General features: G+C 45.7%; 1 protein-coding gene across 1 annotated transcript in view; it reads left to right on the top strand.

Annotated features, from left to right (window-relative positions):
- GCNT3 (glucosaminyl (N-acetyl) transferase 3, mucin type) overlaps positions 1-13,975 on the top strand; it is a 14,273-nt gene extending 298 nt beyond the window's left edge. Inside the window, exons 2-3 of the mRNA XM_029951627.1 lie at positions 10,703-10,887; positions 12,045-13,975. Of these exons, the coding sequence (XP_029807487.1) occupies positions 12,107-13,423 (1,317 nt within the window). The 5' untranslated portion in view covers positions 10,703-10,887; positions 12,045-12,106 and the 3' untranslated portion in view covers positions 13,424-13,975. The remainder of the gene's footprint in view (positions 1-10,702; positions 10,888-12,044) is intronic.
- Positions 13,976-15,106: the final 1,131 nt, after the last annotated feature.

Below are 15,106 nucleotides of genomic sequence, written 5' to 3' on the forward strand. Positions count from 1 at the left end.
TTTTTTTTACATTTTATTTATTTTTGAGAGACACAGAGAGAAAGAGCATGAACAGGGGAGGGGCAGTGAGAGAGGGAGACACAGAATCTGAAGCAAGCTCCAGGCTCTGAGCTGTCTGCACAGAGCCCGATGCGGGGCTCAAACCCACGAACCATGAGATCATGACCTGAGCCGAAGCCTGACTGAGCTGAACCGACTGAGCCATCCAGGCGCCCCTAAAGTACATATAGTTTTCCAGTTCCATGTTTATCCATTCCATTCCAGTCACATTATTGGGTACAGATACAAGTCACAATCATAGATACTGGAGATACATAAGGAGTAAGATACAGTCTTTGCAAGAAAATGGCAAGCCAAATGAGCCAGGTTGTGGGGTACAAGTTCAGAGATTAAATGACTATCTAGACCACATTGTGACAGGTGCTGAAAGAGGTTCAAGATTTAAGTTTGACAATCCTTGTTTTAAGCCTTCTGCTTACAAAACAACATGAGAAAAATAAAATATCAGGTCTCAGCCTAGACATGACCTCTTTCAGGGGCCCTCTCTTACCCACGTATTTGCTACCAAAACTTACCTTATCAGAGCACCTTACACACAGCTAATCCTTGCGTGCATTCTCCAGTTGTCTGTTAAATTCCTTGAGGTAAAGGCCTACATTTGGTCCACCAAGAAGATCCTTGTATGCACCACAGGGTGAATGAATGATAAATGTTTTGTGTGAGGATCTCATTTAAAAAATATAGCACTTGCTTCCCTTGAAGAATATCTTTTCCCCCAAAGAACTTATTACTTTAAATTTAGATTTTTAAAATTATACTTTTAAGTGTTTAGAAGTAGCAAAATTCATTTTTAAAATGAAAAACCTATTGAAAATGTCACAGGCGTGCCTGGGTGGCTCACTGGATTAAGTGTCTGACTTTGGCTCTGGTCACGATCTCATGGTTCATGAGTTTGAGCCCCACAACAGGCTTTCTGCTGTCAGCACAGAGCCCGCTTCGGATCCTCGGTTTCCCCCACCTCTCTGCCCCTCCTCCACTGGTTCTTTTTTTCTCTGTCTTAAAACAAACTTAAAAAAAAAAAAAAACCTTCAGCTTTAAAAAAAAATGTGTTCTGAAGACATGCTGTAGATGATCATGATTTGTTCTCTCACACTAGGAATATTTATCTTGGGGCCAGTAAATATTTATCTAGCAAGACAGATATATTGGTTGGTGCCTTATGACACCTATAGATGAGGGAGTTGCCAAAAATGAGCTGCCGTCTGTCCTGGGAGCGGTGAGTGGTGCCTTCCGAAGCAGTATCTTTGAACAAGAAGCCGGGGAGCGCAGTAGGAAGGAGCCTGCTCGCTGAGTGAAGGTGCCCGGATTTCACGCTCCAAGCCCATGCAAAGGGGAGGTCCTGGGGCCTTGTTTTCAGCAGGGAGTTGCAGGGTAGAGTTGTGCTTCAGGGTGAGGATCTGAAGGCAGGAGAAGCTATACTGGCGGCAGAGGAATAAGAGGCTGTGGCCGCAGAGAGCCTGACCCCAGGTAAGAAAGGACGAGGCTGGAGAGCAAATCCAGGAGGAATACGGGGCCCGGGAGACCCGCTGAAGGACAGCTTTGCTGGCTGTTCTTTCTCTGCTCAGTACCCAGCAAGAATTGCTCCGTACACACTTACCGAGTGTGTGAAGCCGTGTAGGTGGGAAGCGAAGAGAAGAGCCTGAGATGGAATCGAAAAGCCTGGCCCGGGTGCCTAAGCGGACGGTGGTGTTGCCAGCGGTTTGGACCAGAGGGCCGGAGCAGGAACGGGCGGGAAGACGGTGGACGCAGAGGGGGCCGGATGGGGAGGCCCTTAGCACCTGCTCCTCCCGGTTCTGTCCTTCCTGTCGCCTGTACCTCTGCCACTTCTGTCTGCTTTCCCAACGTAGAGCATCTTTTTTGTTTTTTGCCTTCTTTTGTTTAAGAAATTTATGGGTACTTTCATGCTCCCTGGAAAAATCCTTTAGTCTTTGGACAGCAACTGCCTCAAGAGACCAAATGCTCAGTACAAATGGGAAGGGGTGCTCTGTTTAAGTGATTCCTCATGTTCCTTAGGGTTAAATAGAAAGCCTTAAAAATACTTGGGTGAAATAATTATAAAAAGAAGTCAACTTTCCTTTGAAGGCAGATGGTTGATGGTTCCTGTTAATAGAAATTACTTGAAACGTGTAGATAAGAAAAAACAACGGGCAGAATATTCTGGTGATGATGACTCTTGAACAAGCCCACCCAGGGGTGATTGTCTAGGGCAGGGTTTCTTCCCTTTCACACTGGTGACATTTGGGGCAGAATAATTCCTTGTTTTGGAGCCTGTCCTCTGTCCTGTAGGGGCTCGACTCACTGGATGCTAATCCCCCAACCCCGGCTCCCAGAGTTGCTGAGTTGTGACCCAAAATGTCTCCACCTCATACCAAATGTCCCCCGGAAGGTAATATCTCTCCTGGTTGAGAACCAGTAATTCAGAAGAATGAGTATTTGTTTGGCTTTCCTATTTCCTATTAGTTAAGGGCTCAGACGCAGTGAATTTCCCAGATAATAGCCCTGATTTTCCTCTGGAGATGCAAATAATTTGTGTTCACTAAAACATCCCAGGGGCGCCTGGGGGGCTCAGTCGGTTAGGCGTCCAACATCGGCTCAGGTCACGATCTTGCAGTCTGAGGGTTCAGGCCCCGTGTCTGGCTCTGTGCTGACAGCTCAGAGCCTGGATCCTGCTTTGGATTCTGTGTCTCCTCTCTCTCTGCCCCTCCCCCACTCACGCTCCGTGTGTCTGTCTCTCTCAAAAATAAGTCATAAGATATAAAAAAAGTTTTAAAAAAGTGATACCAAAAGTTATGATTTTTGTATCTTCTTGGAGAGCATTGACCAGTGTAGTATCTAAACTAGAAACTTTATTCTAATATTCCTTTATAAATGCCTACAAATAGCCAGTTTCTCAAGATGCGCTTTGAGCCAGATGTACCTTCTTCTCTGTCTTTAATTAGCAAGCTGAGAAAGGGTTTGGTGCCTGTTCAGTTTATACTTGTGGAGAGTCATATTTTTAACTTCTGTGAAAGTTATTCAAAGTTTAAGTTTTGTGAAAGTGACTTCTTCTTTCTGGGCTGGTGTGACCTGGGGTCGACATCATGAACTTGAGGTCTGGCAGAGGCTCCTAGCTTTCAGATTTGGTTTTCAGGTCTCCTCGGATCTGTCTCTGGGGTGCTTCCAAATTTTCCCTGTCTCTATACTCTCTTCTTCTCCCCATTATCATGGACTTGGCTTGGCCCTCCTCATTTCCACATGGTCTTCCATTTCCAGAATCTTCCCAGCTGGGCCCTCACTTCTCTTTGGGGAATTCTGCTGCCAAACAAGGTGTCCTGAGTCATGGCGCTGACGTGCTGCTCCCAGGACTAGGATGCGAGGCAGCAGCGGGAGCAGAGAGGTTCTGAGTTCAGAGAGCTGGTCTTTCAGGTTCAGGGTTACGGGTTTGGGTTCAGGCTTAGGGTTAGGGTTTCAACACAAATGAAACTGAGCCTTAGAGAAGCCAAGTAGCTAATGAAAGTCACATGATGAGGGGGAGGAGTATGTTTTTACAGAGGTTGGGGGGCACTTTGAAGGAGCCCTGGACACTCCCTGGAAGTTGACCTTGTGCATGATTGTTGTTTCCATTGCAAAGGACAGAGCAGAAAACGTTTCCATTAATGGGTGTGGAGAATGGGGTGCCAATTAATCTGAGCTTTTCTGGCCTCCACCAGTGCCTTCTATGTATGTGTTTCTGCTATCAGACCTGAAAAAGTAGCTAATGACTACTCATATCAGACCTGAAAAAGTAGTGAGTAAAGAAAATCTCTCTCTTTTATTAATGAAACCTGAAAGTAGGCAGTCAGTCCAGAACTGTGAAATGGCTCCATGATATTACTTTCAGCACGGCTTTCACTTTCAATGTTGTCTCAAGATCCTGGAGAGCTGCTAAGCTCCAGCCATTACATCTGCATTCATGAGTTCCCAAAGAAGGAAAGAAGGACTTAGCCTTTCCTTTTTTAAAGAACTTTCCCAGAAGTCCCATTTCTTAATTCAAATGATAATTTTGTTGATGATTTCCATATAGTTAAATCTGTTTTTTGTTTATAATTTTCTGGCCTTGATAAAATACTAAAAAGAAATTCCTAACTTAGGTATCATACATTTCCCATAAATTTTAGAACTGCTTTTTCTTTTTAGATATAAATCTGAAATGTGTGTTTATAGTGTTGAGGTAAGGATCTCACTTTCTTTTCCCAAATGGCTGTTCTAAGGAGACATTTCTTTTAATCCATATATTTGTTCATCCAATAGCCACGAGCCAAGACCCTTCTCTAGACAATGCAGGAGGCAGCCGCACCAATTGTTACTCTTTTTTTTTTTTTCTCCTAGATTTCCATAGGACCCACACTTCCTTGTTTGCGCTTGTATTTCTAACCATTTCCTTTTTCGTTTCAACCTCTGTGCCTCCGTTATATCCAGTGTATATTTCTGCTTGTACACCCACAGGGCATTACAATCTATTTTCACATATTTCTCCCACACCAGACTATGAGCACCTTGAAAGTAGCAACTGTCTTACTCAACTTTGTGTCTCTAGCATCTAGAACAGCATCCTTCAACAGTGTTACATGGGGTGGATGAAACCCTGCCGTGTCACTTACCGTTGATTATTGGTTCCATTTAGGCTACTTCCTAATGTCACGATAGAAGGCATCTTTTACTTTATTAATGTTTATTTTGAGAGAGAGAGAGAGGGAGAGAGAGAGAGAGAGCAAGCAAGTGGGGGAGGGACAGAGAGAGAGGGAGAGAATCCCAAGCAGGCTCCTCACTGTCAGCATGGAGCCGGACGCAGGGCTCTATCCCATGAACCATGTGATCGTGACCTGCGTAGAAATGGAGTCAGACGTCTAACTGACCCAGCCACCCAGGAGCCTTGGGAGGCACTATGATCTCATTGTTAACATGCTTCCAATTCTCTTTTTTGGCAGGTTATTTCCCTGAGAAAGTTTCCTAAGCAAAATTAATACCTTTTTTAAAGAAAAAAAATTTTTTAATTTTTATTTTAACTTGTATTTCATAGGTCAACTATTCATCTCTCAAACATTAAATTTTTAAACATACATTTGTTCATCACTTACTATTACCCGACACTGGTTGCTGGGTGGACATAATGATAAGATATACACCTCCCGGAGCTCTGGGTCCATCATGAGAGACACGTATTGAACAAATGTTTAATTTGTTGCACTAAGTGTGAGATAAAATGCTGTGAAACTGTATAAGGCAAAGCCAAAAAAAAAAAAAAAAAAAAACCTTAGAAATGCCTATGGATGTTTACTGCCCACATTCCTACTGAAACGTTGTGTGGTTTTTGTTTCATTATTATTAATAGTTTATTGCCAAGTTGTTTCCATATAACACCCAGTGTTCTTCCCCACAAGTGCCCCCCTCCAGAAAAAAATTTTTTAAACATTTATTCATTTTTGAGCGACAGATTGTGAGTGGGGGAGCGGGAGAGAAAGAGAGAAAAACAAAATCTGAAGCCGGCTCCAGGCTCTGAGCTGTCAGCACAGAACCCAACTCGGGGCTCCAACTCCTAGCTGCATGATCATGACCTGAACTGAAGTTGGGCGCTCAACTGACTGAGCCACCCAGGTGCCCCAAAATTAATCCCTTTAATGCTATTTGGATTTCAATTAATTTCAGTTTGGTGGTCGTACGTTTTTGTGCATAGCTTACTTCAGGGAGTCTCTACCTGTTAATTCTAGGAACTACAGTTGACGCTCAAACAGTACGGGGTCAGAGGTGCATCTCTCCCCCTGTCACCTGGTCAAAAATCCATGTAAAACTTCTGACTCCCCCAAAACGTAATAGCCTACTGTTGACCAGAATCCTTACCCATAACATAAAGTCAATTAGCACATATTTTGTATGTTCAGTGACTGGATTCTTATACAAAAGCAAGCTAGAGAAAATGTTACTGAGAAAATCATAAGGGAGAGAAAATACAAATACTGTACTGTAAAAAAAAAAAAAATCCACATATAAGCGCATGCGTGTAGTTCCAAACTGCCTCGTTGGAGGGTCAGCTGTTTGTGTAAACTGCAGTCCAAAAACTCTGCACGGAGTGGGCCCTCCCAGGGACCCCAGGGCAGCTGTTCACTCAGGAAACGTTTATGGTGAAGCCACCATCTTCAGGCGGTCACCCCAGCTGCTGGGGCAGAGCTGAGCTAGTCACGGTCCTTGTCCTCAGAAGCCATGACCCCACAGTGAGGGCCGGTGCGTTTGGACAGGTTTAAGAGGCGAGGGGATAGAAAACATGGCGGTGGCTGGCCTGTGGGTCTGTGGTGCTGAGGAGCGGGTCGTCTGGCTTTGGTAGAAAGGTGGCTCCACCCAGAGCTGGGGGGCTGAGGGGGCGAGTGAGCAAGTAAGGTTAACAGCCCAGCAGATGCTCTGCCTTGGGAACGTGAGCAGGAAGGAGCAAGCTGGATTGTGTCCACTTGAGAAGGTCCCCTTCTTTCCTCCTCTGAGAAGTTTCCTCGGCATTTAGTAAATAAATACATATTGAATTCTATGGGGAGGGAACTGGTGGGGGCTCTTTTTTCTTTCTTGAATCCCTTTCCCCTTTTGCTCCAGGTCCTGGGGAGTGTTCGGGGCGGGGCCTTCATCCAACAGCCCTGATTCGAGACAGAGTTGATCGTATTGGGTCTTTTAACTGCTTCTGTGTGGCCAGATCCAGAGCCCGATCTCCCTCCAGAGCCCCCTGACGTAGAACATACAACGTAAATTGGAAGCAGCTCCACCCCATCTACCTCAGAACCTTTAATTCCTCTCAAACCCCAGCTCCAGCCCATCCGGTAAGACATTAACCCGGCTCCATGCCTGTTTATGGGCTTTCCCCTCCTGCCCCTCTGAGTCACCATTCTCTTCTCCTCCATCAGTCAGCGGGCTTGCCCTTGCTGTCTCTCCGTGGAGAGCATTTCTCTTCCGAGCAGCCCTAGGGCTCTAAGGTCTCCCACGCTGGGTGCTGAGAGAGATGAGCATACTTTCAGGAGCTAGCAGCCTAATGAGAAGACGCAGCGGATGCCTCCCAGAGGTAAACATTGCCTAAAACATACGTAGGAGGGTGCCTTTGCCAGTTTGTTCATCCAGCTTAAAATGATTGGATTCCTGCTGCTTGGCACCGCCTCTGACTTGATTGTTGGAGCTGTAGGGGCCCCAGACCCTCCACTGAAGTTAATGACTCCACTGGATTCTTGCATATTCACCCCGCTTAGTTTCTCTGTTCCCTATTGGTAGAACTTCTAGACCTTCCCACAAACCTATAAAGATTTATAAACCAAAACTCAGGGATGGAAGACAAGCTGTTTGCCCGGTGGGGAGGCTAAACTCAGGAGGAAGAGTAGAGGGTTGAGGGTGGGAAGAGTTTGGGGCTTTGGAAACAGTAAGATAGAGGTGTGGTTATTGCGGAAATTCAGACCAGTGTTGGATGCTTTTATACTTATTGTCTGCTTTCATGTTGCTTTTATTTATTTATTTATATTTTTATTTTTGATATAGAGAAAGAGCATGAGCAGGGAAGGGGCAGAGAGAGAGGGAGACTCAGAATCCAAGCAGGCTTCAGGCTCTGAGCTGTCAGCAGAGAGCCCAACACAGGGCTTGAACCCATAAACAGTAAGATCATGACCCAAGCTAAAGTCGGACACTTAGCCAACTGAGCCACCTAGGCTCCCCTATTTTTGAGAATTGAGGGAGGTGAGTGCCCTCATCATTTTCAGTGCTAAATATCTTGCTCTACTCCTGAACTCTAGGATACATTTGCCTCCAGGCTTATCTGGTTCTGCCTTTTTGTCTCAGGAGGGGTAAAAGCAATCTTAATGAAGAGCTCCAGACCCGGATTCCTGCCCTGAACACTGCCTGGTTCCCAGGCACCCTGGGCCTGGACCCTTCCTCTTGCCGGGGCTCTAGCTTCTCTTCAAGACCCGCGTTGACTTAAAGTATGGAACCCACGACCATCCCGAACGCCTGAGGTTGCCCGAGGTTCCTCTGCAGGTTGCCTGGCTCGTGGTCTCCCTGTATGTCCAGCCTTCCCCTCCCTCCCCTGCGCTTCCCCGCCATCAGCTGCAGCTCATCCCTCATCTCTGCGGTGCCAACCCTGACCACTTCCAACTGAGTTTCTTCCAGGGCCCAGAGAAAGGGACAGTTTCAAGTCTTTTCCCTGGTCTACCCATCGGGCCATATTACCACATTGACACTTTGGCTTGGTCCAGAGTTCGAGAATGCTACTTGTACCTTCCTTGAGTCATTCTGTGTGTCAAACAGGCCTTTGTGGGCTGGCCTCGGAGCCTACATAAACTTCATCAAGGGGCTGCGTATGCCAGCGTCGAAGTCAAGTTTCTAATCCATGTCACCTTGTTTAATCCTCACCATCGTCCTATAACATAGGTATTGGTGTTAGTCCCAGTTACCCAAGGGCAGTCCCTGAAGCATAGAGGGACTACAGAATCTGCCCTTGACTGCACAGCTAGGAGGTGGCGGAGCCAGGCGTCAGACCTAGCTCTGACTTGCCAAAACACAAGTGTGCCTGCAGTTACTTTCTAGTTGGTATGACTAACGTGTACATGATCACAACAAACTGCATCTCCAATCTGTTAACGTCATGCTGGCATATATTTAGCAAATAAGAGTGGATCCCTAGTTTGATTACTTTAAAAATCAAACATTCAAGATATTTTCTTTCACTGAGAGACTCTATGGTATAATTTTGATGGGAAAGAAGGCAGGGCTCTCTCTGAGCTGACCATCAGTGAAAAGTCCTATTGAAAGAAATAGGAGGGTGGGGTACCTGGGTGGCTGAGTCAGTCCAGTGCCTGACTCTTGATTTCAGCTCAGGTCATGATCTCAAAATTCATGAGTTTAAACCCCTCCTCAGGCTCCGTACTGACAGCATGGAGCCTTTTTGGGATTCATTATGTCTCCCTCTCTCTCTCCCTGTCTGATAAATAAAAAACATTAACAACAATAACAAAATAGAGATGTTTGTAGGTTCAGATACTGGAACAAGTGTTCATCATGTCATCACGTTTGCCTCAGGAATGTTACAGTCCAAACCAGAGCCACTCAGACTCTGAACGATGGGCTGACGGAAGACAGAGCCAGTGGAGTAGGGCCATAAAAATGGGAACACAGACGACCCTTTACGGCTCCTTTGCCATTGGCCCGTCTCCATCTATAGTCAGAAATAGGCAGAAGATGCCCGCCCCGCCGCCCCCCGCCAAAAAACCCCCAAGTTCCCTAGGTTGTACTGGGAGCCACCTAAACACTTCTTGTAGGAAGAAGGCAACTGTGATTGATCTCGGTTATTACGCTGTAGTTTTCAGATGAAGCCCATTTTTGGAACTGTCTAGGCTTTCTGCTTTGCTGCTTCCGCCCCTTATTAAGATCAGTCAACAGGGGGCGTCGGAGGGAGCAGTGAGGCCGGAGGCGGGGTTTCCTGCTTCCTTCCGGTCTACTTCCTGCTTCTGTGAGCATCACCTTGTCAACGCCTGTTTACTATCTCGCAGGGGCGGTTTCTTTATGTAACTGCCCTGAATGTACTTACAGTAATGGTAGACAAAGACCTCAGCCGCCTCAGGAGAGGCTGAGATCTCAGCCTGGGGTCCTCCGCTGAGGTCAGCGACCCCAGCGCCGACTGAGTGGGTGGTGCTGTTCCCATCTCAGAAGTCTGAGTTTTAGCTTGGTGGCACCTTTCTTCCCAAAATTTAAATTAAAAAATACTCAAATCTTCATTCCTCCAGCCTAGGAGTGGGAGCTACTTCCAGCAGTTGCTACTTTTAATTTAGGGTGGCTGGACACCCTCTCCCTATTCCCTAAAGTTGTCTACTATATCTAGTTATGTTCTTTGTATTAAATTTACTCGTTCAAGTGTTGGGCTAGGCCTGCTGCTTTTGTGGGGGGCGGGGCGGGGCGCAGTGTTGGGTACAGGAGAGAAACCGTGGCAAACAACGTCAGTAGCGTCTAAGAAGGTCTTTGGCACGTTGTGTTACCCAAACCAGCCAGTGGGGCTCTCATTGAAGTCCAACCACCCGTAGCCTTTCCATTCTTTAGACTGCCAGGACCCTGGACTCAGACATTAGTCAGTGAGGTCTACAGACTGGATCCCTGTGGGTGTTTCTACAACTCACAGATTATGAACAATAATGGGATGACAGGCAAATGGACTTTTTTTTTTTTTTTTAGCAGTTGCCGTTTGAAGAACAAACTCTGGTTTGTTTGTTTTTAGAACTAACTTTAAAGTAAAAAGAAGTATTTTTATTGCTTTACCCTTGTAATGTTTATGGAACAAAAGAGAAGTGATACTTGGATTCCAGGTCAAAAGAAGGCAGGGGCATACCCGTGTTGCTAAGGGGGCGGGGGAGATTTCAATCTCTTGGGAGCATTGACAGGTTTTTATGAATGGTTTTTGTGGCAGGAGAGCCTGGCTACAAACTGGGCTGTTCTGGTTGAAATACCTGCTTGCCTTCTCAGATATTGCCAGCTTTTTTTTTTTCCTGCCTTGTTCACCTCCTTGAATGACTTGTGTTTGAGATATGTGTCTGAATGACATATGTGAGCCGCGTGCCCATCTGAGAGCAGGAAGCTGGAAGGTGACTGGTAGAGTCACCCGCTGCTCTCTCCTTTGCAGAGACCGAGGAGGAGCCCGAGACCATTCTTGGACATCCTGTGAATATCAGAAGATACATTTTGGAGGCGTTAAAAGAAGGGGATATGGTCTTCACATTTGCCTCCATGGTTCCACCCAACCTTCCTTGGACACAAACATACCTTGACAAGTGATCTTGCCTAAGCAAGGACAAAGCTATTAAAAAGGTGAGAATTTTCTTCCTGTTTCATTTTTTCTTCCTCTTAGATTCCCATGGAAGTTAGGACTAGGCAGGACACAATCTTATACTTACAAAGAGGACCCAAGGGAAAACAGTCATTGTTGGAGGATTTGTCACATTTTATTTTTCTCCTTTTAGGGATTTTTTTCCCTCTAGATCATCTGGTTTTCTTTGATAGTACTCAGTACCCTGTACTGTATGATTTAAAAGGTGGCTGTGGTTTGGAGGAAGAAGCTTTAAGGCTTGTGGACAAAAAAAGAAAACAAACCCAGGGGAGAAGGGGAGTGGGGAAGAGTCCCATATTTGCTTCTTACAGCGTTTGTGATGTTTGACATGTTATTTAGCTTTTATTTTCCTATCTAAAAAAGAGGCCTAATGCTACTATAGTTCAGGTATGTTGTGAAGCTGAGCTGGGACAGTGTAAAAAAATATTTGTGACTCATAGGAAGCACTCGTTGAATACTGCATATACATAGCTTTGTGTGTCTCTATGTGGACATGTACTTTAAATTTGGATAGACTGAATTATCGACATGAATGATTACAGTGCATTTGCTGGATCATGTTCAATTTTTTGTACTTGTTTAAGTTCTTTTTAAAGGGTTGGCTAGATGTCACATCTAACCAATGACATGTATATAGAAATATAAATCGCCAAACAAGAGCAAGAAATGTACTTTTAAAAGGATTTAAATCTTTGGATTTCTGGAACAGGTGCTGAGAGTCTGAATTTCACGGATTGTCTCTCTACAATGATTAGAAACTGTAGGTCCTAGATAAGAGCCTCTTTAGGAACAGGGTGGGCAAGGGTCAGGGGAGGACTGAGGAATGAAGGGCGGGTGGGGACTTTCTCTTACTAATTACACCTCAATGTCAACAGGTGCTCAGTTCTGCTTCCCTTTCTTTTGCTCTTGGAGCAGAGGTGGAGCCAGATTCTGATCCCAGCACGCATGGCCAGTTTGTCCAGTCAGGGTATAGACCCCTGTCAACAGGCCAGGTGTAAGAGTTCCAAGGCAGGTCTTTACCGAGGATATTTGTCTAGCAAAGAAATGTATTTTTGCCATCACTTTGGAGTTGCACTTGATGTTCCTGTGAATACGTTCAGGGATAGTGTGTAACTGAAGGCATTTTGTTCTGTCCAAGGATTCCATCCTCCTCCTCCTCCTTCCTGTGCCCAACCTCTACTGGTCTGTCATTCCACGAGGATGGTTTGGTGGAAGAAGACACTCTACCAGCAGCGTCACTTGTGGGCCCTGGGCTGCTATATGCTGCTGGCCATTGTTGCTCTGAAATTTTGTCTCAGATTGAAATGTGACTTTGATTCCCTGGATCTGAAGTCCAGAGATTTTCAAAGCCAGCACTGTAGAGACATCTTGTACGAGTCCCTGAAACTGCCAGCGAAGAGATCCATCAACTGTTCTGGGATCATCCGAGGGGAGCACCAGGCGGTGGTCGAGGCTGTCCTGGACAACCTGGAGACCAAGAACAAACGGAGCCGTTTCACAGACATTGACTACCTTAATATGACCAGAGACTGTGAGCACTTCAAGGCTGAAAGGAAGTTCATACGGTTCCCTCTGAGCAAAGAAGAGTTGGACTTCCCTATTGCATACTCTATGGTGGTCCATGAGAAGATAGAAAACTTTGAAAGATTGCTCCGAGCTGTGTATGCCCCTCAGAACATATACTGCATCCATGTCGATGAGAAATCCCCAGAAACTTTCAAAGAGGCAGTCAAGGCAATTACTTCATGCTTCCCAAATGTCTTCATAGCCAGTAAGCTGGTTCGGGTGGTTTATGCCTCCTGGTCCAGGGTGCAGGCTGACTTGAACTGTATGGAAGACTTGCTCCAGAGCTCAGTGCCATGGAAATACTTACTAAATACATGTGGGACAGACTTTCCTATAAAAACCAATGCTGAGATGGTCCTGGCCCTCAAGATGTTGAATGGGAAGAACAGTATGGAGTCAGAAATACCTACTGAGTACAAAAAGACCCGCTGGAAATATCACTATAAGACAGAAGACACATTGCACGTAACCAACAAGATGAAGGATCCTCCCCCTGATAACATACCTATGTTCACGGGGAATGCCTATATTGTAGCTTCTCGAGACTTTGTCCAACATGTCCTAGAGAACCCCAGGTCCCGACAACTGATTGAATGGGCAAAAGACACCTATAGCCCTGATGAGCATCTGTGGGCCACCCTTCAGCGTGCACCATGGATGCCTGGCTCTATTCCCTATCACCCCAAGTTTCACATCTCTGATATGACAGCCATCGCCAGGCTGGTCAAGTGGCAGGGCCATGAGGGAAACATCAGTATGGGGGCACCTTACGCACCTTGCTCTGGAATCCACCAGCGGTCTGTCTGTGTTTATGGGACTGGAGACCTGCATTGGATTCTTCAAAACCATCACCTCTTGGCCAACAAGTTTGACCCAAAGGTGGATGACAATGTTCTTCAGTGTTTAGAAGAGTACTTACGTTATAAGGCCATCTATGGGACTGAACTCTGAGATAAACCATATTTTGCTACGTGTGGGACCGGAACATGCGCGTACATACTCCGGATGTGCTGGGACAGTGTGGGTGGGAGACCAGGGCTCTGCGTTCACGGCATGCCCACGTTAGGGGGCTGCTCTGGGAGTGTGGGTAAGTAGATCCCCTGCCTGGCAGATTGCCATCCTGGGTGAACGCTGGGTGTTCACTCCCCCACTCCTAAGAGCTCCCCACCCCTGACGTTCTCACAGGGTCAGAATAAGAAGCAGTTATTTAGGAGACTGAGGGAGGGGAGTGTGGCAGAGGACCCTGGATTTTAGTTGAATGCTTGCTGTCTGCTTTTCTACTCTGTGGAGATGCTGGTTCTAATAATTCTGGGCTTGGTAGTGGGGGCAGGGTGGGACTTTAATGGAAAGAGGGCCTTTTGTACTATTAACTTAAAAATAAATAGCTCTTGATTCAAAGCCCTTCCTCTACCTTTTGTCCAAAAAGCCAGAAAAAAAGATACACTGTGAGACTTTTTCTCATAACTGTTTGTGACATTAAAATCCCCGGTGGCTGGCAAGCGAATCCCCATTATTCCAAAGCTGATCAGAGCCGAGTGTATAAATGGCAGATTCAAAAGAATATACGGACAGAGCGGATCCCTTCATTACTCAACGGCCTCCTCATTTCGTTTACGTTGCCAGATTCATGACTTCTCTGTAAGGGAAAAAGGGTGATCTAACCAGTGTGACCACCCCATAGACTTAGGGGACATTCACAGCACTAATTCTGCTAGCTTCACAACCAAAGCTTAATGTTCCATAACAAAGATAGCGATTTAAGTAAGGCCACCATATAATTTCTTGTCCAAGCCGGAACACATTTTAGTGGGGGAAGGGTTACAGAGGGCACCTGGGTGGCTCAGTCGGTTCAGCATCTGACTCTTGATCTCAGCTCACGTCTTGATCTTGGGGTCATGAGTTCAAGCCCTGCATTAGGCTCCACACTGTGTGTGAAGCCTACCTAAAAAAAAAAACAAAAAAAAACCCAATCATATTGGGAAACAAGAATGAACTAGAACTGTCTAGCTAAATCAGGAAGTCTGGGTATTCCATGTTTAGGCCTCTTTAGTCAAAACTCTTATTTAAGTATGTGACTAGAAGGGTCACTATTTGTAGCTCTCTGGGTCTCCCTTGTGGGAAGACAATTGTGTGTGTATTCTCCCCCACCTGCAGTAAACCTTACCCAATGAAAGATTCCTTTCTGAAGCTCCAAAGAGAAGCGTCAGCCAATTGGAAGGCAACTGGCTATTAGTCACACTCTTCTGTGATGGGAAAGGGATATTACATAAAAAGGTTGGCATATCTTAAACACAGAGCAGCTGGTCTTCTGCATACAGTACGCACTGGAAAAGGGATTTAGACACCAGTTGGTGTAATTTGAGTGATCCGATTAATGTTATGATGTCACTAATGTGTTCCTTTCTGATTATGATTCGCTTAATCAAGTTTTCTCTCACAGTCAGCTTTCCCTGCAACCCATGTACTCTGACATAGCTATAATTATGTTTTATGCAGTGAATTTTCTAAGTTACTTTTTGTAAGGTCGTACCCCTGCGGTGATGGGCATTGCCACTCCTCCTTACCTACACTGTGATATCGAGTCCCCCTCAACTGTGCTCCCAGCAAGGATGATGACTAGTTACGTGCTCAGCA

Source organism: Suricata suricatta, chromosome 9 (assembly GCF_006229205.1).
Source record: "Suricata suricatta isolate VVHF042 chromosome 9, meerkat_22Aug2017_6uvM2_HiC, whole genome shotgun sequence".
In the NCBI taxonomy this organism is placed as follows: Eukaryota; Metazoa; Chordata; class Mammalia; order Carnivora; family Herpestidae; genus Suricata; species Suricata suricatta.